Below are 15,292 nucleotides of genomic sequence, written 5' to 3' on the forward strand. Positions count from 1 at the left end.
TTATTATTTTCTGTTCACCAGATGGTGAGAGTAAGCCCAAGATAAATAAAGGAGTGGCGAAACAAAAATCAAAGAAGAAAAAAAACAATGAGGATGAGGCCATTGAAGATAGTGACGATGGCGACTATGAGGGGCAAGAAGTGGATTATATATCAGATGAAAGCAGGTTGGTTTCAGACTGTCATTTTAGACTTCAGTTTATAGTTTATATTTTTAACCACTTGAATGTAATATACATCTTTTTTTTTCAAGTAGCAGTTCTGAGGAAGAGCTAGAGAAGGCAAAGCCCAACAAAGGAGAAGAGCTTCCTAAAGGTCAGACTTTGTGATTATTCTTGATTCATAATCATAAAAATGGAGCAAATTTAGCCCATCTGCTGTGCCGATAAAAGAGGTTAAAGTTTGACATTTGGATTGATTATTCCTACTTTACACAAGTGTGTGTATGTGAGTGTGAGTATGCCAGTGAGTGTGTTATATACGAGTGTGAGTATGCCAGTGTCTCATTGGCTTTAGTCTGTCAGACACTTTTTACAATTTTCCACAAGGGCAACAACTTCCTGTTTGGATGAAATGGATTACTTTCACATAATAAATGCCATAATAAATTCTTTGTGTTTGCTTTCTTCCGGAAGTAAATCTGTGCCATCAGAGTTTGAATTAGAATTTTTAAGGTTGAATGTTTTTAGCATCAAAATAAGAGTTTGAAGTTGAATTTCTAAGGTTGAATTTGTTTAGCAGCAAAACATTCAGCCTCAAAAACATCAACCTAAAGAAAAATTCAACCTAAAAAAATTTCAACCTCAAAAATTCAGTCTCAAAAAATAGAAAAGTAGGGAGAAGCAATTGATCCCTGTCTGTCATCCAATGTCACAGATTTACTTCCATATTTGCTGGATAATTGAGACAGGGATCAGTTGCTTCTCCCTGCTTTTCTATTTTTTTGAGGTTGAATTTTTTTTTTTTTTTTTAGGTTTACTTTTTTGAGGTTGAATTGTTTTAGGTTGAAGTTTTTGAGGCTGAATATTTTGATGCTAAACAAATTCAGCCTTAGAAATTCAACTTCAAACTCTATGATGGCACAGATTTACTTCCATATAAAAACATTCAACCTTAAAAATTCAAATTCAAACTCTATGATGGCACAGATTTACTTCCATATAAAAACATTCAACCTTAAAAATTCAAATTCAGGCTATCATGGCACAGATGTACTTCCATGTAAAAACATTCAACCTTAAAAATTGAAATTCAAACTCTGATGGTACAGATTTACTTCCATATAAAAACATTAAACCTTAAGAATTGAAATTCAAACTCTGAAGGCACAGATTTACTTCCATATAAAAACATTCAACCTTAAAAATTGCCTTACTTCCATAGCTATTTTTATTTTCTCTTCCACTTGGCTGTGTAGAAAAAAATAGTGATTGTTTCCCTTCAAAATGTTTGTTTTGTAGGAATAGATGAACTGTCTGAAAGTGAGGAAGAGAGTGAAGAGGAGAAACCAAATGAAGAGGAAACAAAAGATGACAATGAGGAGGAGGAGGAGGATGGAAAGAAAACACCAGTGCAAACAGAAAAGAAAAAGAAAAAAGGTATTTTGCAGATGAAAGTTTATGATGCAGTTATTGTTAAATGTTTAGTTGAAGTCATGTTGAGTTGTGTAAAATGATGTGTAGATTAAAGTGGCTTTTTTGTGCCACAGACAGTAGCGGAGAATCTGACAGTTCCGATGACAGTGACATCGAAGGCGAGACAGCATCTGCACTGTTTATGCTGGTATGTGTTTTTGTGGTGACTTATCAGTGCTGGCTTTGCAGTATCTTCACTCAAAATGTGCATTTTTGTTGTAGTGCTTTTGTTGTTGAATTAACAGAATGTTAGGCACAGTCATTGAAGCCAAACTCAGAAAATGAAGTGAATTCTGTGGGGTTTTATAGATACAGATGAGTATCGGCATCGTCTTGATATGTGTACTTTGTGTTGACTTATTTGTTCTGTCTCACTTTCAGAAGAAACGCACACCTCCTAAACGTGGAGCTGGACGTGGTTCTGCAGGCAGTTCCAGGACGGGTAGTCGCCCTGGGACGCCATCTATAGACTCTGCTGCAACCTCCAACACTCTCCGTGCTGCAGCCAATAAGCTCGAACAAGGTGTTTGCTCAAACATGAACATACACACAATTCTAATTCAAAATACTAAAAAAAGAATAAGTTCTGCAGGTAGGTAGGTTTGACACTATAACTACCAGAGTGGTGCCAAATGGCACTTCTTCCTATCATGACCAAGGTGGTACCAAATGGCACTGCTGGGGTAACTTACAACTCATTAGGCCACCATTTCTTATGTACCTGTTCTTACATTTCTTATGTAAGTGCAGCCATTAGATCGGAATGTGGCAGTACCAGAGTGACTGGCAGTTTGAGGCTGTTCAGTTTTTATAAAGTGGTGCAGAAGCTTCTGTTGGTTTAGAAAAATTTCAAAACATTTCAGCAGTGTGTAACTTTTAAGGAGGTTGGACAGGTATGTGTTTGCCCAAATTGTTACTGTAAATCAAATATCAAATCAAATCAATTTTATTTATATAGCACCAAATCACAACAAACAGTTGCCCCAAGGCGCTTTATATTGTAAGGCAAAAGCCATACAATAATTACAGAAAAACCCCAACGGTCAAAACGACCCCCTATGAGCAAGCACTTGGCGACAGTGGGAAGGAAAAACTCCCTTTTAACAGGAAGAAACCTCCAGCAGAACCAGGCTCAGGGAGGGGCAGTCTTCTGCTGGGACTGGTTGGGGCTGAGGGGAGAGAATCAGGAAAAAGACATGCAGTGGAAGAGAGCAGAGATCAATCACCAATGATTAAATGCAGAGTGGTGCATACAGAGCAAAAAGAGGTGAATAAAAAGAAACACTGGGTGCATCATGGGAAACCCCCAGCAGTCTAAGTCTATAGCAGCATAACTAAGGGATGGTTCAGGGTCACCTGATCCAGCCCTAACTATAAGCTTTTTCAAACAGGAAAGTTTTAAGCTTAATCTTAAAAGTAGAGAGCGTGTCTGTCTCCCTAATCCGAATTGGGAGCTGGTTCCACAGGAGAGGAGCCTGAAAGCTGAAGGCTCTGCCTCCCATTCTAGTCTTACAAACCCTAGGAACTACAAGTAAGCCTGCAGTCTGAGAGAGAAGCGCTTTATTGGGGTGATATGGTACTAAGAGGTCCCTAAGATAAGATGGGACCTGATTATTCAAAACCTTATAAGTAAGAAGAATTTTAAATTCTATTCTGGAATTAACAGGGAGCCAATGAAGAGAGGCCAATATGGGTGAAATATGCTCTCTCCTTCTAGTCCCCGTCAGTACTCTAGCTGCAGCATTTTGAATTAACTGAAGGCTTTTCAGGGAACTTTTAGGACAACCTGGTAATAATGAATTACAGTAGTCCAGCCTAGAAGAAAGAAATATGGATAAATCAAAGCATAATACCAGGTCAATGGACAAGCCTTATCTACAAAATGTTTGAGTTTGCTGATGATTCCAAATGATCTTACTGTTTTTTTTGTGGATAAAACTAATGTGTTGTTTCTGGTTCAAATTCTCATCCACACACTGCCTAAAAATTTGACATGGGATACATGGGATAAATTTCATTCCTTTCAGTTGAAACTCCAGTATAGAGTTTGAGCAGCGCAAGCTGACATGGTTTTATCTTCATCTACCCATCTGTAAAAGCAGTCTGTTTTTACTGTAAAGCACTTTGGTATTTGTCCTTCTCCCTAATCAACAGAAGTTTCCATACCACTTTTTAAAAACACAACATTCTCACAGTATACAATATAAATATTCATCAGATGTGTGTGTTTATTTACAAAAACATGTTCTCACCTTTATGTTTACCATCAGCATTTAGAAATTTGTTTATTAAATTCACAGATTCATTCATATAACACCAAACAGAATAGTCATCTTCACCTTCCTTTCTATAAAACTAAACATGGTCTGTTTTCCATCAGATATTGTGTCGTACAAATATGGAATGATAAAAGAACTTTAACAGAGAGCTCATCATCATTGCAAACTTTTTAAAGAAAACTGCCTTTCCATTTAATTCATGAAGCTTAGTTTTGTTTTTTTTAAGTCTGTCGCCCATTGAAAATGTGCGATGCATTATGAAGCGCAAAATATGACAACAGAGACCCCTGACTGTTGGAACAACTGAAGTCGTACTTCAAGCAAGAATGGGAAAGAATTCCACCTACAAAGCTTCAACAATTAGTGTGCTCACTTCCCAAATGCTTATTGAGTGTTGTTAGAAGGAAAGGTGATGTAACACAGTGGTAAACATACCACTGTCCCAGCTTTTTTGAAACATGTTGCAAGTATCCATTTCAAAATGAGCAAATATTTGCACAAAACAATGTTTATCAGTTTGAACATTAAATATCTTGTCTTTGTGGTGTATTCAATTGAATATAGGTTGAAGAGGATGTGCAAATCATTGTATTCTGCTTTTATTTACATTTTACACAACGGGCCAACTTCATTGGAATTGGGGTTGTACGTCAAAATTAACAGCACTTAAAGAGTCATAACATCACACATACGTCAACTTTGGAATTAATCTGTGCCTCCATTCTTAACATTATGAGCTGCATTCCATTGAAGCGCATGCTGGGATGTTTTTAGTTGAGACGTCACTTGTCGAAACACACGAGTACTCACGAGTACTTTGTTTTCGGACATCTCCATAGCTGTTCGTTGCCAGTGCCGTATACTTTGAAACCAGTCACGGAAGTGAACAACGTAATCCCGGTGGATCATCGGATGGTCACTAACAGCCTAAATCTAAATTGTGATTTTTGTGTGACATGTCTTTTAAGGGGTGGAGCTTATCGATACTCCAATCTTTAATCATTAGGCCCAGGGCTTGTTTAATACAAGGTTTTGGTACCCATCTCGAGTCCAGAGTGGTGCCTCTAATCAAGAGACAAGTTTCCATTACCCTTCAAGTTGTGCAATCTCAAAATTTTACTGTGGGTACCTCACCCATTCTGTTTCAACTACTGTGTCTCAATTTCCCTCAGGCAAGCGACACACGCCAGCAGCTGGCTCTGATACACCAGCTGCCAAACGGATTAAGTTGGATCCCAGCAGTCAAAGCCCTGCTCCATCTGGGAAAAGCACACCTCAAACACCACCAGGAAAATGCACCCTGAGCTCAAGGTACATTTCTCAGAATATAATTCTAAGAATCACTTCTTTTCCATCTGACTGTAAAATATTGACAAAGCTGACTTCAGAATAGCAGCAGATACTTATTTTAAGCTTAAATGTCTTGGTTGGAAGTCTTGAAAGAACTTTACTCTCTGGGTATGTTCCACAGTGATGTTCAGCTTACTGAAGAAGCCGTGCGGCGCTACCTGATTCGGAAACCAATGACCACAAAAGACCTACTGAAGAAGTTTCAGACTAAACGCACAGGCCTGAGCAGCGAGCAGACTGTCAATGTGCTGGCACAGATCCTGAAGCGCCTCAATCCAGAGCGGAAGAATATAAATGATAAAATGCACTTTTACCTCACAGAGAAGTGACGGAAGACACTGAGATTAACTATATAGAACATGACTCATTCAGCTAACCACTGAAAGACTGTTCTGAGTTTGGGATAAACCCTGTAGTAAGTAGGGTTTTTTTTTTTTTTTTTGCTTTGTTAGGGTTTTTTTAAATTTTTTTTTCCTTTTTTGGCTTTGTTGTAAATTCATTTAATTCATTCTTTCATTAAAGATGCATTGCAGTTCTAAATGAGAAAATAAATCTGTTCTTAAAATTGTCAATAACAAATTTTGCCTGTTTCTTCAGAAGCTTGCATTTCAAAGTGTTTCAGGTTGATACTGACAGTATGTGTTTAGAAGTGTACTCACTGTGCTGGATTACAATCTCTAATCTACAACTGTGTGTACAAGGTTCTTGTCTTTAAGAAACTGCTACTTGAGTATTTTCTGTTATGCTTTAATGATTCAACATACACAATTGCGGTTGTCACTGAGACAGAAGGTATATTTCCAAACAGAAATTCACCAAAAAAGAAATAACTAATTTATTTTCAGATTCTTTAACAACAGTTATGTTGTAAAGCACAAATGGCACCATCACAAGTCTACACAACCCTTCATCACAAAGGTTTTTTTGTTGTTGTTAATTCTGAATTTAGACCGTTAAAAGCAGGTGCGGTTGCCAGATGGTATGTTTGTACACAAATGTACTAAATCAGGACAGCACTGTTATTTTCTGATTAACAACGGTTAAGTTCAACAACTCAACGTGATCACAAGTCCACACAACCCTGCAGAAAGGATTTCATTAGAATGTAGCTAAAACACCCTTAATAGGATTTCATTAGAATGTAGCTAAAACACTCTTCCTTCTGTCTTTCTCAACATACTTGTAGATGTGGTGTGAAATTACATATACAGTAGACTAAAATGAACTTTTCAATTTCATTTCCAAAGCCAGCGACAATGTATGCCAAGTTAATGTGTGGGGAGTCATACATTATCCTCAGCATAATTGTCACAGGTGGCAATATATGCCATGTTTGATGGCACATATTGATGCCACCTTGTTAGTCCCTCCAGAAGTTTGCAGTTCCAAGATTTCAACAAATAATTCAACATATAATTGTTGAAATCCTGGCATTGCACATTTCAAGGGTCAGCTTTACTTCATTGGTTGTCTTAAATAAGTCAGACTAGCAGTCATTTTTCTCGTAGGCTCTTCCTGCTTTAGTCGGGAAGGTTTCGGCAGATAACTGAGATACGACGCTGACGAGGAACTCTGTGTCCGTTAAACACTGACTCTTCATCTTTCAAGATCTCATGTGTGAAGTTGTATCTCACTTGGTCCCTGTTTGATTCAGAAGGGGAGAAAAACACTTAGATCTTCAAGTTATACATAACCTTACTCCTCCATGAGAAGATATCTACTTGAGTATATACACACTCAACATACATCCAACTCTTGGTCTTGTGCAATAATTAGACTTTTCAGCTTTATGGATCAACAACAAAACAACACTTTAAATACAAACTATGCAAGTATGTGTTCTGAAATTATACCGAACCTCAGTATGTAGAGAGAGCGCCGTGGCAGCAGCAAGTCCATCCATTCACCTGTAACACCTTCCTTGATGAGGCGCATAACGCTGTCTGACAGGAGACTCAATCCAGTGATGGTGTTGCCACAGAACTGAGAAATTCAGATTCAATAACGGAACACATGAGAAATTACTGCACATCCCACAGAAAATAACTTTCCAAACCAGAGAGTCCTTCAACAAGGCTGCAAGGCTCCTGAGATACTCGTGTTCCATTTGAAAATAAAATGCTTCCTAACAGACAGATATCTGAAGAAATGAGAATAAACCTGTAAAGATACTCCAGAATGGACTGTGCAACCCACTGCCTAGAATTCACTATTTGTAGCAGTACTGGACAAGATTTTCCATTTCAGCAGTTAGCATTTTAGTTACTTTGAAGTGCTTGATCAGTGAGGAAATACAGTTGTATGCAAAAGTATGGGCACCCCTTATAATGTTAATGATTTTCCTTCATAAATCATTGGTTGTCTGGATCAGATATGTCAGTTAAATAAATTGTACAGCAGACGAACACACTGATATTTGAGAAGTGAAATGAAGTTTCTAGTATTTACAGAAGGTGTGCAATAATTATTTAAACAAATTTGGGCAGGTGCATAAATTTGAGCACCCTTGCCATTTTAGTGATTTGAATACATTTAGCACTAATTATTGGAACACAAAATTGGTAAACTCATTGACCCTTGACCTCCTTACATAGGTGAATCCAGTCATGACAAAGAGTATTTAAGGTGGCCATTTGCAAATGTTTCCCCTCTTTGCATGTCTTCCAATGAGTGGCAACATGGGAGCCTCTAAACAACTCTCACATGACCTGAAAACAAAGATCGTCCAACATCATGGTTTAGGGCAGGGGTGGGCAACTTGTTCCAGAAAGGGCCAAGAGGGTGCAGGTTTTCTTTGCAGCCACTGACTCCACCAGGTGATTTCACTGATTAACTGATACCATCTGCTCAAAGTGATATTAATCATTTAGGGGAAGGACACAAAAAGATATCTCAGAGAATTCAGCTGTCAGTTTCCACTGTGAGGAACATAGGAAATGGAAGACCGCAGGCACAGTAGTAGTTAAGGTCCAAAGTAGCAGGCCCAGAAAAATCTCAGATAAGCTGAAGTGAAGGATGGTGAGAACAGTCATAGTCAACCCACAGACCTGCTCCAAAGACCTACAACATGATCTTGCTGCAGACAGTGTCTCTGTGCATCGTTCAACTATACAGTGCACTTTGCACAAAGAGATGCAGTATGATGCTGTAATGCAGAGGAAGCCTTTTCTGCATACATGCCACAAACAGAGCTGCTTGAGGTATGCTACAGCACATTTGGACAAGCCAGCTTCATTTTGGAATAAGGTGCTGTGGGCTGATGAAACTAAAAGTTTTGGAGGTGGTTCCATCATGCTGTGGGGCTGTGTGGCCAGTGCAGGTACTGGGAATCGTGTTAAAGTTGAGGGTCACATGGATTCCATTCAATATCAGCAGATTCTTGAGAACAATGTTCATGAATCAGTGACAAAGTTGATGTTGGGCCGAGGCTGGATCTTTCAAGACAATGACCCTAAACACTGCTCACAATCTACAAAGGCATTCATGCAGAGGAACAAGTACAACATTCTGGAATGGCCATCTCAGTCCCCAGACCTGAATATTATTGAAAATCTGTGGTGTGATTTTAAGCAGGATGTCCGTGCTCGGAAACTAACAAACCTGACTGAACTGGAGATGTTTTGTAAAGACGAATGGTCCAAAATACCTTCAACCAGAATCCAGACTCTCATTGGAAGCTATAGGAAGCGTATTTCTGCAAAAGGAGGATCTACTAAATATTGATGTATTCTTTTCTGTTGGGGTGCCGAAATTTATGCACCTGCCTAATTTTGTTAAAGAATTATTGCATTTTCTGTAAATCCTAGAAACTTAATTTCACTTCTCAAATATCACTGTGTTTGTCTGCTATATATTTAACCGAAATTGCTGATCCAAACAACTAATGATTTATCAAGGAAAATCTTGGAAATCATCCGGGTGTCCAAACTTTTACCATGTGTGCCGCGACAAGGGAGTGTGTATGTGTTGTAGAGCAGTTCGTGTTTCTCGTGTTCCAAGACTCATTCACACGATGCTGTGTCGGTGTCTCTGACGTTGCAAGGCTAGTTTTCTGCCCCATTCTCCCCAAAACAAGTCATTTAAGCATTGCACTTACTCCCAAACTATAAAATTAAGGTCAGTAAGTTACTTAGTTCTCCTTTATATGTTGAAGAATGTCTAGTGGTTCTCTATACTGCTGGTAATATTACTGAATTAATATTGGGGCAATTCACCATGCAGCAGACGTGACAAGATACATCTTCCAAGACTGGTGTAAAGATGATATAAACTGGTACATCATAAGGGAAAAAAAAATGAAGATCTAGCCTTGTTTGTTCAGATTGTTTTGTACCACTATCATACAGATGAATAAAAAAGTCGGTTGCTGGAATTATTTTGTTGCTATTACGATTGCATGTTGATTACATGGTAGATAAAAAATAGAAATCACAAAAGTGTGGCAGCCAAGCAGTTCAAGACCACCCACGTTCATTCTCCATGTAATGTTGTGCTAAATCAACACGTAGGTCCATCTGGGAGTGAAAAAAGGGAGAAGCCGAAGGGATTTACTTTTTTTTTACTCACAAAAGAAACAATTGTCAAGAGATGAATAGAGCACACAAAGACTTGCTAACAAAGTTTTAATATGACTGGGGTTGTAAAAATTTTTTTAATTATCTTTGGGGAAAAAAATATTAGTTTGGGCATGCGTGTGTTCCCCCCCACCCCACCCCACCCAACTTCTTGTCACTCAACAGCACATCCTTGAAAGCACACCTCACGTCAAATGTTTTGTTTTCTTTTTTGGAGCAAGCGATGAGTGATTTTAAGGGAGCGGAAAGAAAATTGTCCAGAGCACAGAGTGATAATGAGCGAAGTGCTCTGTAGTGGCTGTTCACAGCAGGGTGAAAGAGTACAGCTACCCCCTGCCAAATAACCACTGAACTTTGTTGCATCAAAAGTAAAAAACATAACAAAAAAGAAAGTTTGGTGATTGTATAGAGCAGCACATACAACACACTTACCTTGATGCTATCGATGTGAGGTTTGATGTAGCCGGTTTTGTCCAGATCTAAAATGTGCACAGGCCCAAGGACTGAGCTGCCCTCAGCAAACGCTACAGATTGCATGCGCTTTAAGGTGTTCATACATTGTGCTCCCCATGTCACACGTTCAGTCTCTCTATACCCATGAATAGCCTAAATGTGGGTAAATGAGCAAAACAGAGATAGACTCAGTATCATAGAAAATCAATTTCCAATGTGTTGGAAAATTTTTCACATGCTACCTTTGTAAACATGTACTGTTCTAAGTATAAAATGATGTATCTCTTCCACCCACCACCCTCCCAGAAATACATCTGGAAAAAAGGGGGATGTCTTATATTCAGAGTACACATTCTTTACATGTCATGTACATCCATAACAGTAGACAGCAATAAATACAAATGACATGAGTGTGTCTCCCAGGAAAGAATAGACCCACCTTTCTAAGTAGCATTACATGCATTAGCATTACATGCCACATGGCAGAAAGACAAAGTGATAATACTGAAAAGAACTGTGCTCAAAAGTCAGGTAAGTTAATCAGCAACTTAGAAGTTAAAATGCCAACTTTAAGCTTATGGTGATAAATGTAGCTGCCATCAAATTACTCTCAAGCAGCACAAAAATACAGTGAGAATGTAATCCGAAACAATCTTTTTAGTGAACCAAAAGAAATTGTTCGAACAAGGCTAACCGATATGCTGTGTTCACATTAGCTCTAAGTGGTAGATGGTAAATCGATTGCTCCATTGTTTTCTGTAAGATGATGATGGAAAACATCTGGCACCTCTGGCTATGAATGTGTTGTTAAAAGCAAAAAAAAACAAAAAATCTACTTTTACCACTTGTGACTGCGAGGACAAAACAGGTGTTGTTTAATCTTTAATGAGGAGAAAAGGGGAACAGCGAGAGACTGATTGAGTGCAGTCATCCGTTTCAATCAGATCATCATGTATCTGTGTGATATTATAGAGAGAAATTAATGTATATATAACCTCACCAAAAGTTAACTAAAGCTACCAGAGCGAGGACTTACTGTTTTAATATAATGCTGTGCAAAAAGTAAAACTCAGTTAAATCTTTCAATGAAGAATTTTATGTAATCTCACATCATCAGCTATGGTTTACTGCTGCAGACGAAAGAATTTCTGCTGTGATGACTGGCATGATGGTTTTTCTGCAGTAAACATGTTGATTCAGCATTAGAAAAGCTTAGACAGGACCAAAGAGAAGTACTGTGCAGGTACATTAGTAATGTGGTTAAAACAAATCATCCTTGCTGATCTCATGTAAATCAGTGGGACTGTGATCACTAATCATTACTAGTTCTATTATGCACAGATTTGTTTTTCCAATTGTTGTGCTATTACAATCATCCAGAATGCAGAAAAAACAGGATATATAATAGAAAAAAAGACAACTGAAAAATCATATAATGTGATGTCCCATCATACTGCAGCAGCAGGTTTTTCTATGTAACTAGCACGTGACCACTAGATGTCGCAATCGTGCGGCGTTTATTTATTAACATGTGGACGCAAATATGCATAAATGCTGTGTTTGTTGACATCATTTCAACAGGACTCACGTCATCCCAGTGATCGAATTCGTAGCGTTTCTTCCTCAGTCCGGGTTCCAGCTCTCGTAAAAATGCTTCCTCCTCCTCTTCAGTGACGAACTCCGTCCTGACCTCCGCCTGCGAGCCGAGACTCAGAACCAGCTCTGGGTTCGAACCCACCACCAGGTCCTGAATCCATAACACACTGCTCACACACCGCAGACTGCCGACGTGGACTAGTTTAGATGCTAACAACGCTTTCATTCTCCAGGTTTACTGGTTACATTTAAAATACAGCCCACTTTACGAGTCCTCTACGCGTGAGACACCATCATGGAACCGCAAGGAATAGTGGGGGATGTAGTTTGGCATTGATATCTTCGTTTACTTAGTAAATGGAGGTTGACATACTGGCTTACTTTTATTACTGCCACCTACTGATTGGAATGGGAAAGACTCAGAGCAAAGATAAAACAATAAAAGATAAATTTGACGTTTTTAAGTACAATGGAGAATATTTATGAATCTTGAATTGCTCTTAAATATTGTACACATTTACTTACAAGATTTAATGAACATATTTAATGTTCTGTGCATAAATCTAGTGCAGTAATATTAAAAACAAAGCAGCAATGCAACTAAAACAAATGTTAGTAAAGTGTATGTGTGTGCATTGAACTGGTAAACAATGGCAGTTTTAATTATGAATTAATTTATATATAGTGTAGTTCATTTTTGTTAATGTATAACCACTTCAAAAGCTAAATGAAAATAAAATATTTATATAATAATAACGACAATAATAATATAAAATGAATATATATATATATATATATATATATATATATATATATATATATATATATATATATATATATATGTAATAATAATTCTTATTTTATTATAAAAGAAAAATATCAATACTCTTTTGCTCAGAGTAACAAAAAAGAAAAATGAATATTTAATAAATATGAATGAGCTGGAAAGCAATTACAGGCATTACCCAGATGTAAATGAGATAAATATTAATACTATCTGAAAATCTGAATAGAGAATTACCCAGATATGCGACAGTGCCTCTGGGTGTCACTATGGTCTTGTGTTCCTTTCGAATGAATGATGTGAGCTCATGTTTTCAGCAGCCATAATGGTCTTTGACACAATTAACTGTTTTTTTCCCCCCTTGCCATAATTTTAAGATATTATAAATTGAAGTATTCACTATTTTATTATCATTGTCTTCCTGTTTTGACCTCTGATTTCATTACATCCACCTTGTGTTTGGTCATGTAATAAATCTAAAAAGTTGTGAAGACTATGGAGAATAGACAGCGGTGGCATTCAGATTTGGTTCCAGAATAAGGTATTTGCTTTTTAAATTGTGGTCCAGCAGCTTGCCTGTGCACACGCTTGCATGATAATTGTTTGGCTTCCAGCCCTGCATGCGATGCAAAACCACAAAGGAGGCTTACTGAGTGCACACCTAAACTCCTTTGGATCCTGCTGTCATAGCTTTGGGATATGAACACACAAAGGCAACGGAGATGAGTGCCATTGCTAGGATTAGAGAAAGTGGATGCTGTTGAACAGATGTGTATATATATTTAAAAAAAAACATAGAAGAGAAGTGGAAGTGGGTGAAATGACAGAATGAAAGAGGATAACTCAAGGACAGTAAAGGTCATCATAAAGCTCTCCAGCTCCTTCCTTCCTTCTTCCACAGACCTGCTGATGAATCGACACCACCAGACTGACAGCTGCCACTTTGCAGCTATGAGAGGGCAGTAAAGGAGCAGAGCTCAGAGAGGACGTGATTAAATTATGAACCTGTTAAAGCAGCACACAGGTTAAGAGGCTGCAATCTGCAGCGTTAGATTAGATCCAATCAGACTTTTCAGCATGTCATAATGGGAAAAGCACTCACAACTCACATGATTAATAACATCAATAATGCGTTTTCCATTTAGGCGGATCAATTCTGGAACACTGGTCATGTTTGTTTGCTCAACAACTCACCTTTTTGATTTCGTATAGACTGCAGGCATATTTAGTTCCACCTTTGCTTTTCCAGATTCAGCAATTTAAAAATGTCCTTTTTCTTGGGATTATCTCCACAACACCAGATAGCTGCGACTTTAACAGTTTGGATTCTTTACAGGGTAAAATTATAATGCCAAGCAACAAGGAGCAATGTCAGCAAATTCTCAGATCATATTGAACTGTGTTCATGATGGGATGACTGGGACAGAGTGGAAATAAATCATGCTGTCGGAGAAAAAAATGTACTGAATCATCATGAATATTTGACAGTGACAGAGTCACCAGTTCACCGCTGTTATGATTTTTAAAGTAGCTGCAAATCCACGATATTTAAAGGGATTACATGTTGTATGGCTGGGGGGCCTGGCTGCCTTTTTGTTTCTGTCTTTTGTTTTTCCTTCCAGGTGGCTTGCATTTGGGACTGAGTGGCTGTGTTGCTGAGGTTATCAGGACCTCACCCTGATCACCTGCGGCTCGTCAGGACTCACAGCTGAGGTGCATCTATATGGATTGGAACATGGTGGCATTTAAGACTGGAGTATACAGTGTGTATTTGCCAGAGACTCGACCTTGTGACCAGACGGGTGAGATCGTCGTCTCGGGAGCCATCTCATCATCAGTGGATGCAGAGAACGTCCAGGGTTTGATGCACGGTCTGTGAAAGAGGAGGGGGTGAGGTCTCACGCTCGTCAGCACACTTCCTGAGGTACGTTAGATTTTGTGACTAACATTTATACAGTCAGTAAATGTGGTGTCCCTCACACCTTTATTATATTGAGCTGTATGTTAGTCATGTATCGGCTTCCACTGCAGTGGAGTTTTGTGAACTGGATGTTCCATGCCTGCAGGTTGGGAAGCTGATTAGTAATCAAGCCAGGAAGTGTTTGCTGTTTGTACACCTTTAAGTGTTCTCTCTGTGTGTAGAGTGTGGACTCACATAATGGTTCCTTCTTTCACAGACTCGGTTTGTTGCGGCCACCTGGGGGGTGTCGGCGGGGTCCTTGGGTCCGAACAGCTTCTGGCTCCGGACCGTTAGCGCTGCTGGGAGCGTACCACGCCAGACCGCACTTTCTTTTGTTATTTTTGTATCACTGTTATGTATTAAATTCAGTTAGCCTTTGTACCGTGCTCTGCTTATTTCATACTGGGTCCTTCAAACGCTGGTCGGTTCTCCGGGCTGCGTCCGACACATAACATTACATATAGGTTTTTAGCACTCTAAAACCAGGGGCCTCATTTATAAACTCTTTGTAGATTCATGACTAAAAGCGTATGCATGCACAAATGCATAAATGTCCAAAGACATACTTTTTAACAATTATAAAGCTGTGCATAATATGCAAGCTTCTCCTTTCTAAATCCAAGTCTTTGTGAAAGTGGTCACATATGCACACATGCCGTCTAC

General features: G+C 38.6%; 2 protein-coding genes across 4 annotated transcripts in view; one reads left to right on the forward strand and one right to left on the reverse strand.

Moving 5' to 3' along the window:
- Positions 1-5,830, forward strand: part of gtf2f1 (general transcription factor IIF, polypeptide 1) — a 25,929-nt gene extending 20,099 nt beyond the window's left edge. For 2 of the 3 annotated variants that reach the window (XM_034190110.1, XM_034190107.1), the window contains 7 exons: positions 22-166; positions 253-314; positions 1,460-1,597; positions 1,708-1,781; positions 2,015-2,156; positions 5,085-5,223; positions 5,384-5,830. In XM_034190110.1, the coding sequence (XP_034046001.1) occupies positions 22-166; positions 253-314; positions 1,460-1,597; positions 1,708-1,781; positions 2,015-2,156; positions 5,085-5,223; positions 5,384-5,591 (908 nt within the window). In that variant the 3' untranslated portion in view covers positions 5,592-5,830. The remainder of the gene's footprint in view (positions 1-21; positions 167-252; positions 315-1,459; positions 1,598-1,707; positions 1,782-2,014; positions 2,157-5,084; positions 5,224-5,383) is intronic. The other variant, XM_034190108.1, reaches the window with a different exon arrangement.
- Positions 5,745-12,201, reverse strand: alkbh7 (alkB homolog 7). The gene is made up of 4 exons (XM_034190111.1): positions 11,878-12,201; positions 10,269-10,442; positions 7,121-7,245; positions 5,745-6,903 (listed from the first exon to the last, which is right to left on the reverse strand). The coding sequence occupies exons 1-4, from the start codon at positions 12,109-12,111 to the stop codon at positions 6,783-6,785; spliced, it is 654 nt and encodes a 217-aa protein (XP_034046002.1). The 5' UTR covers positions 12,112-12,201; the 3' UTR covers positions 5,745-6,782.
- Between the last annotated feature and the right edge of the window lie 3,091 nt (positions 12,202-15,292).

This window comes from Thalassophryne amazonica, chromosome 16, assembly GCF_902500255.1.
Source record: "Thalassophryne amazonica chromosome 16, fThaAma1.1, whole genome shotgun sequence".
Taxonomy (NCBI): domain Eukaryota; kingdom Metazoa; phylum Chordata; class Actinopteri; order Batrachoidiformes; family Batrachoididae; genus Thalassophryne; species Thalassophryne amazonica.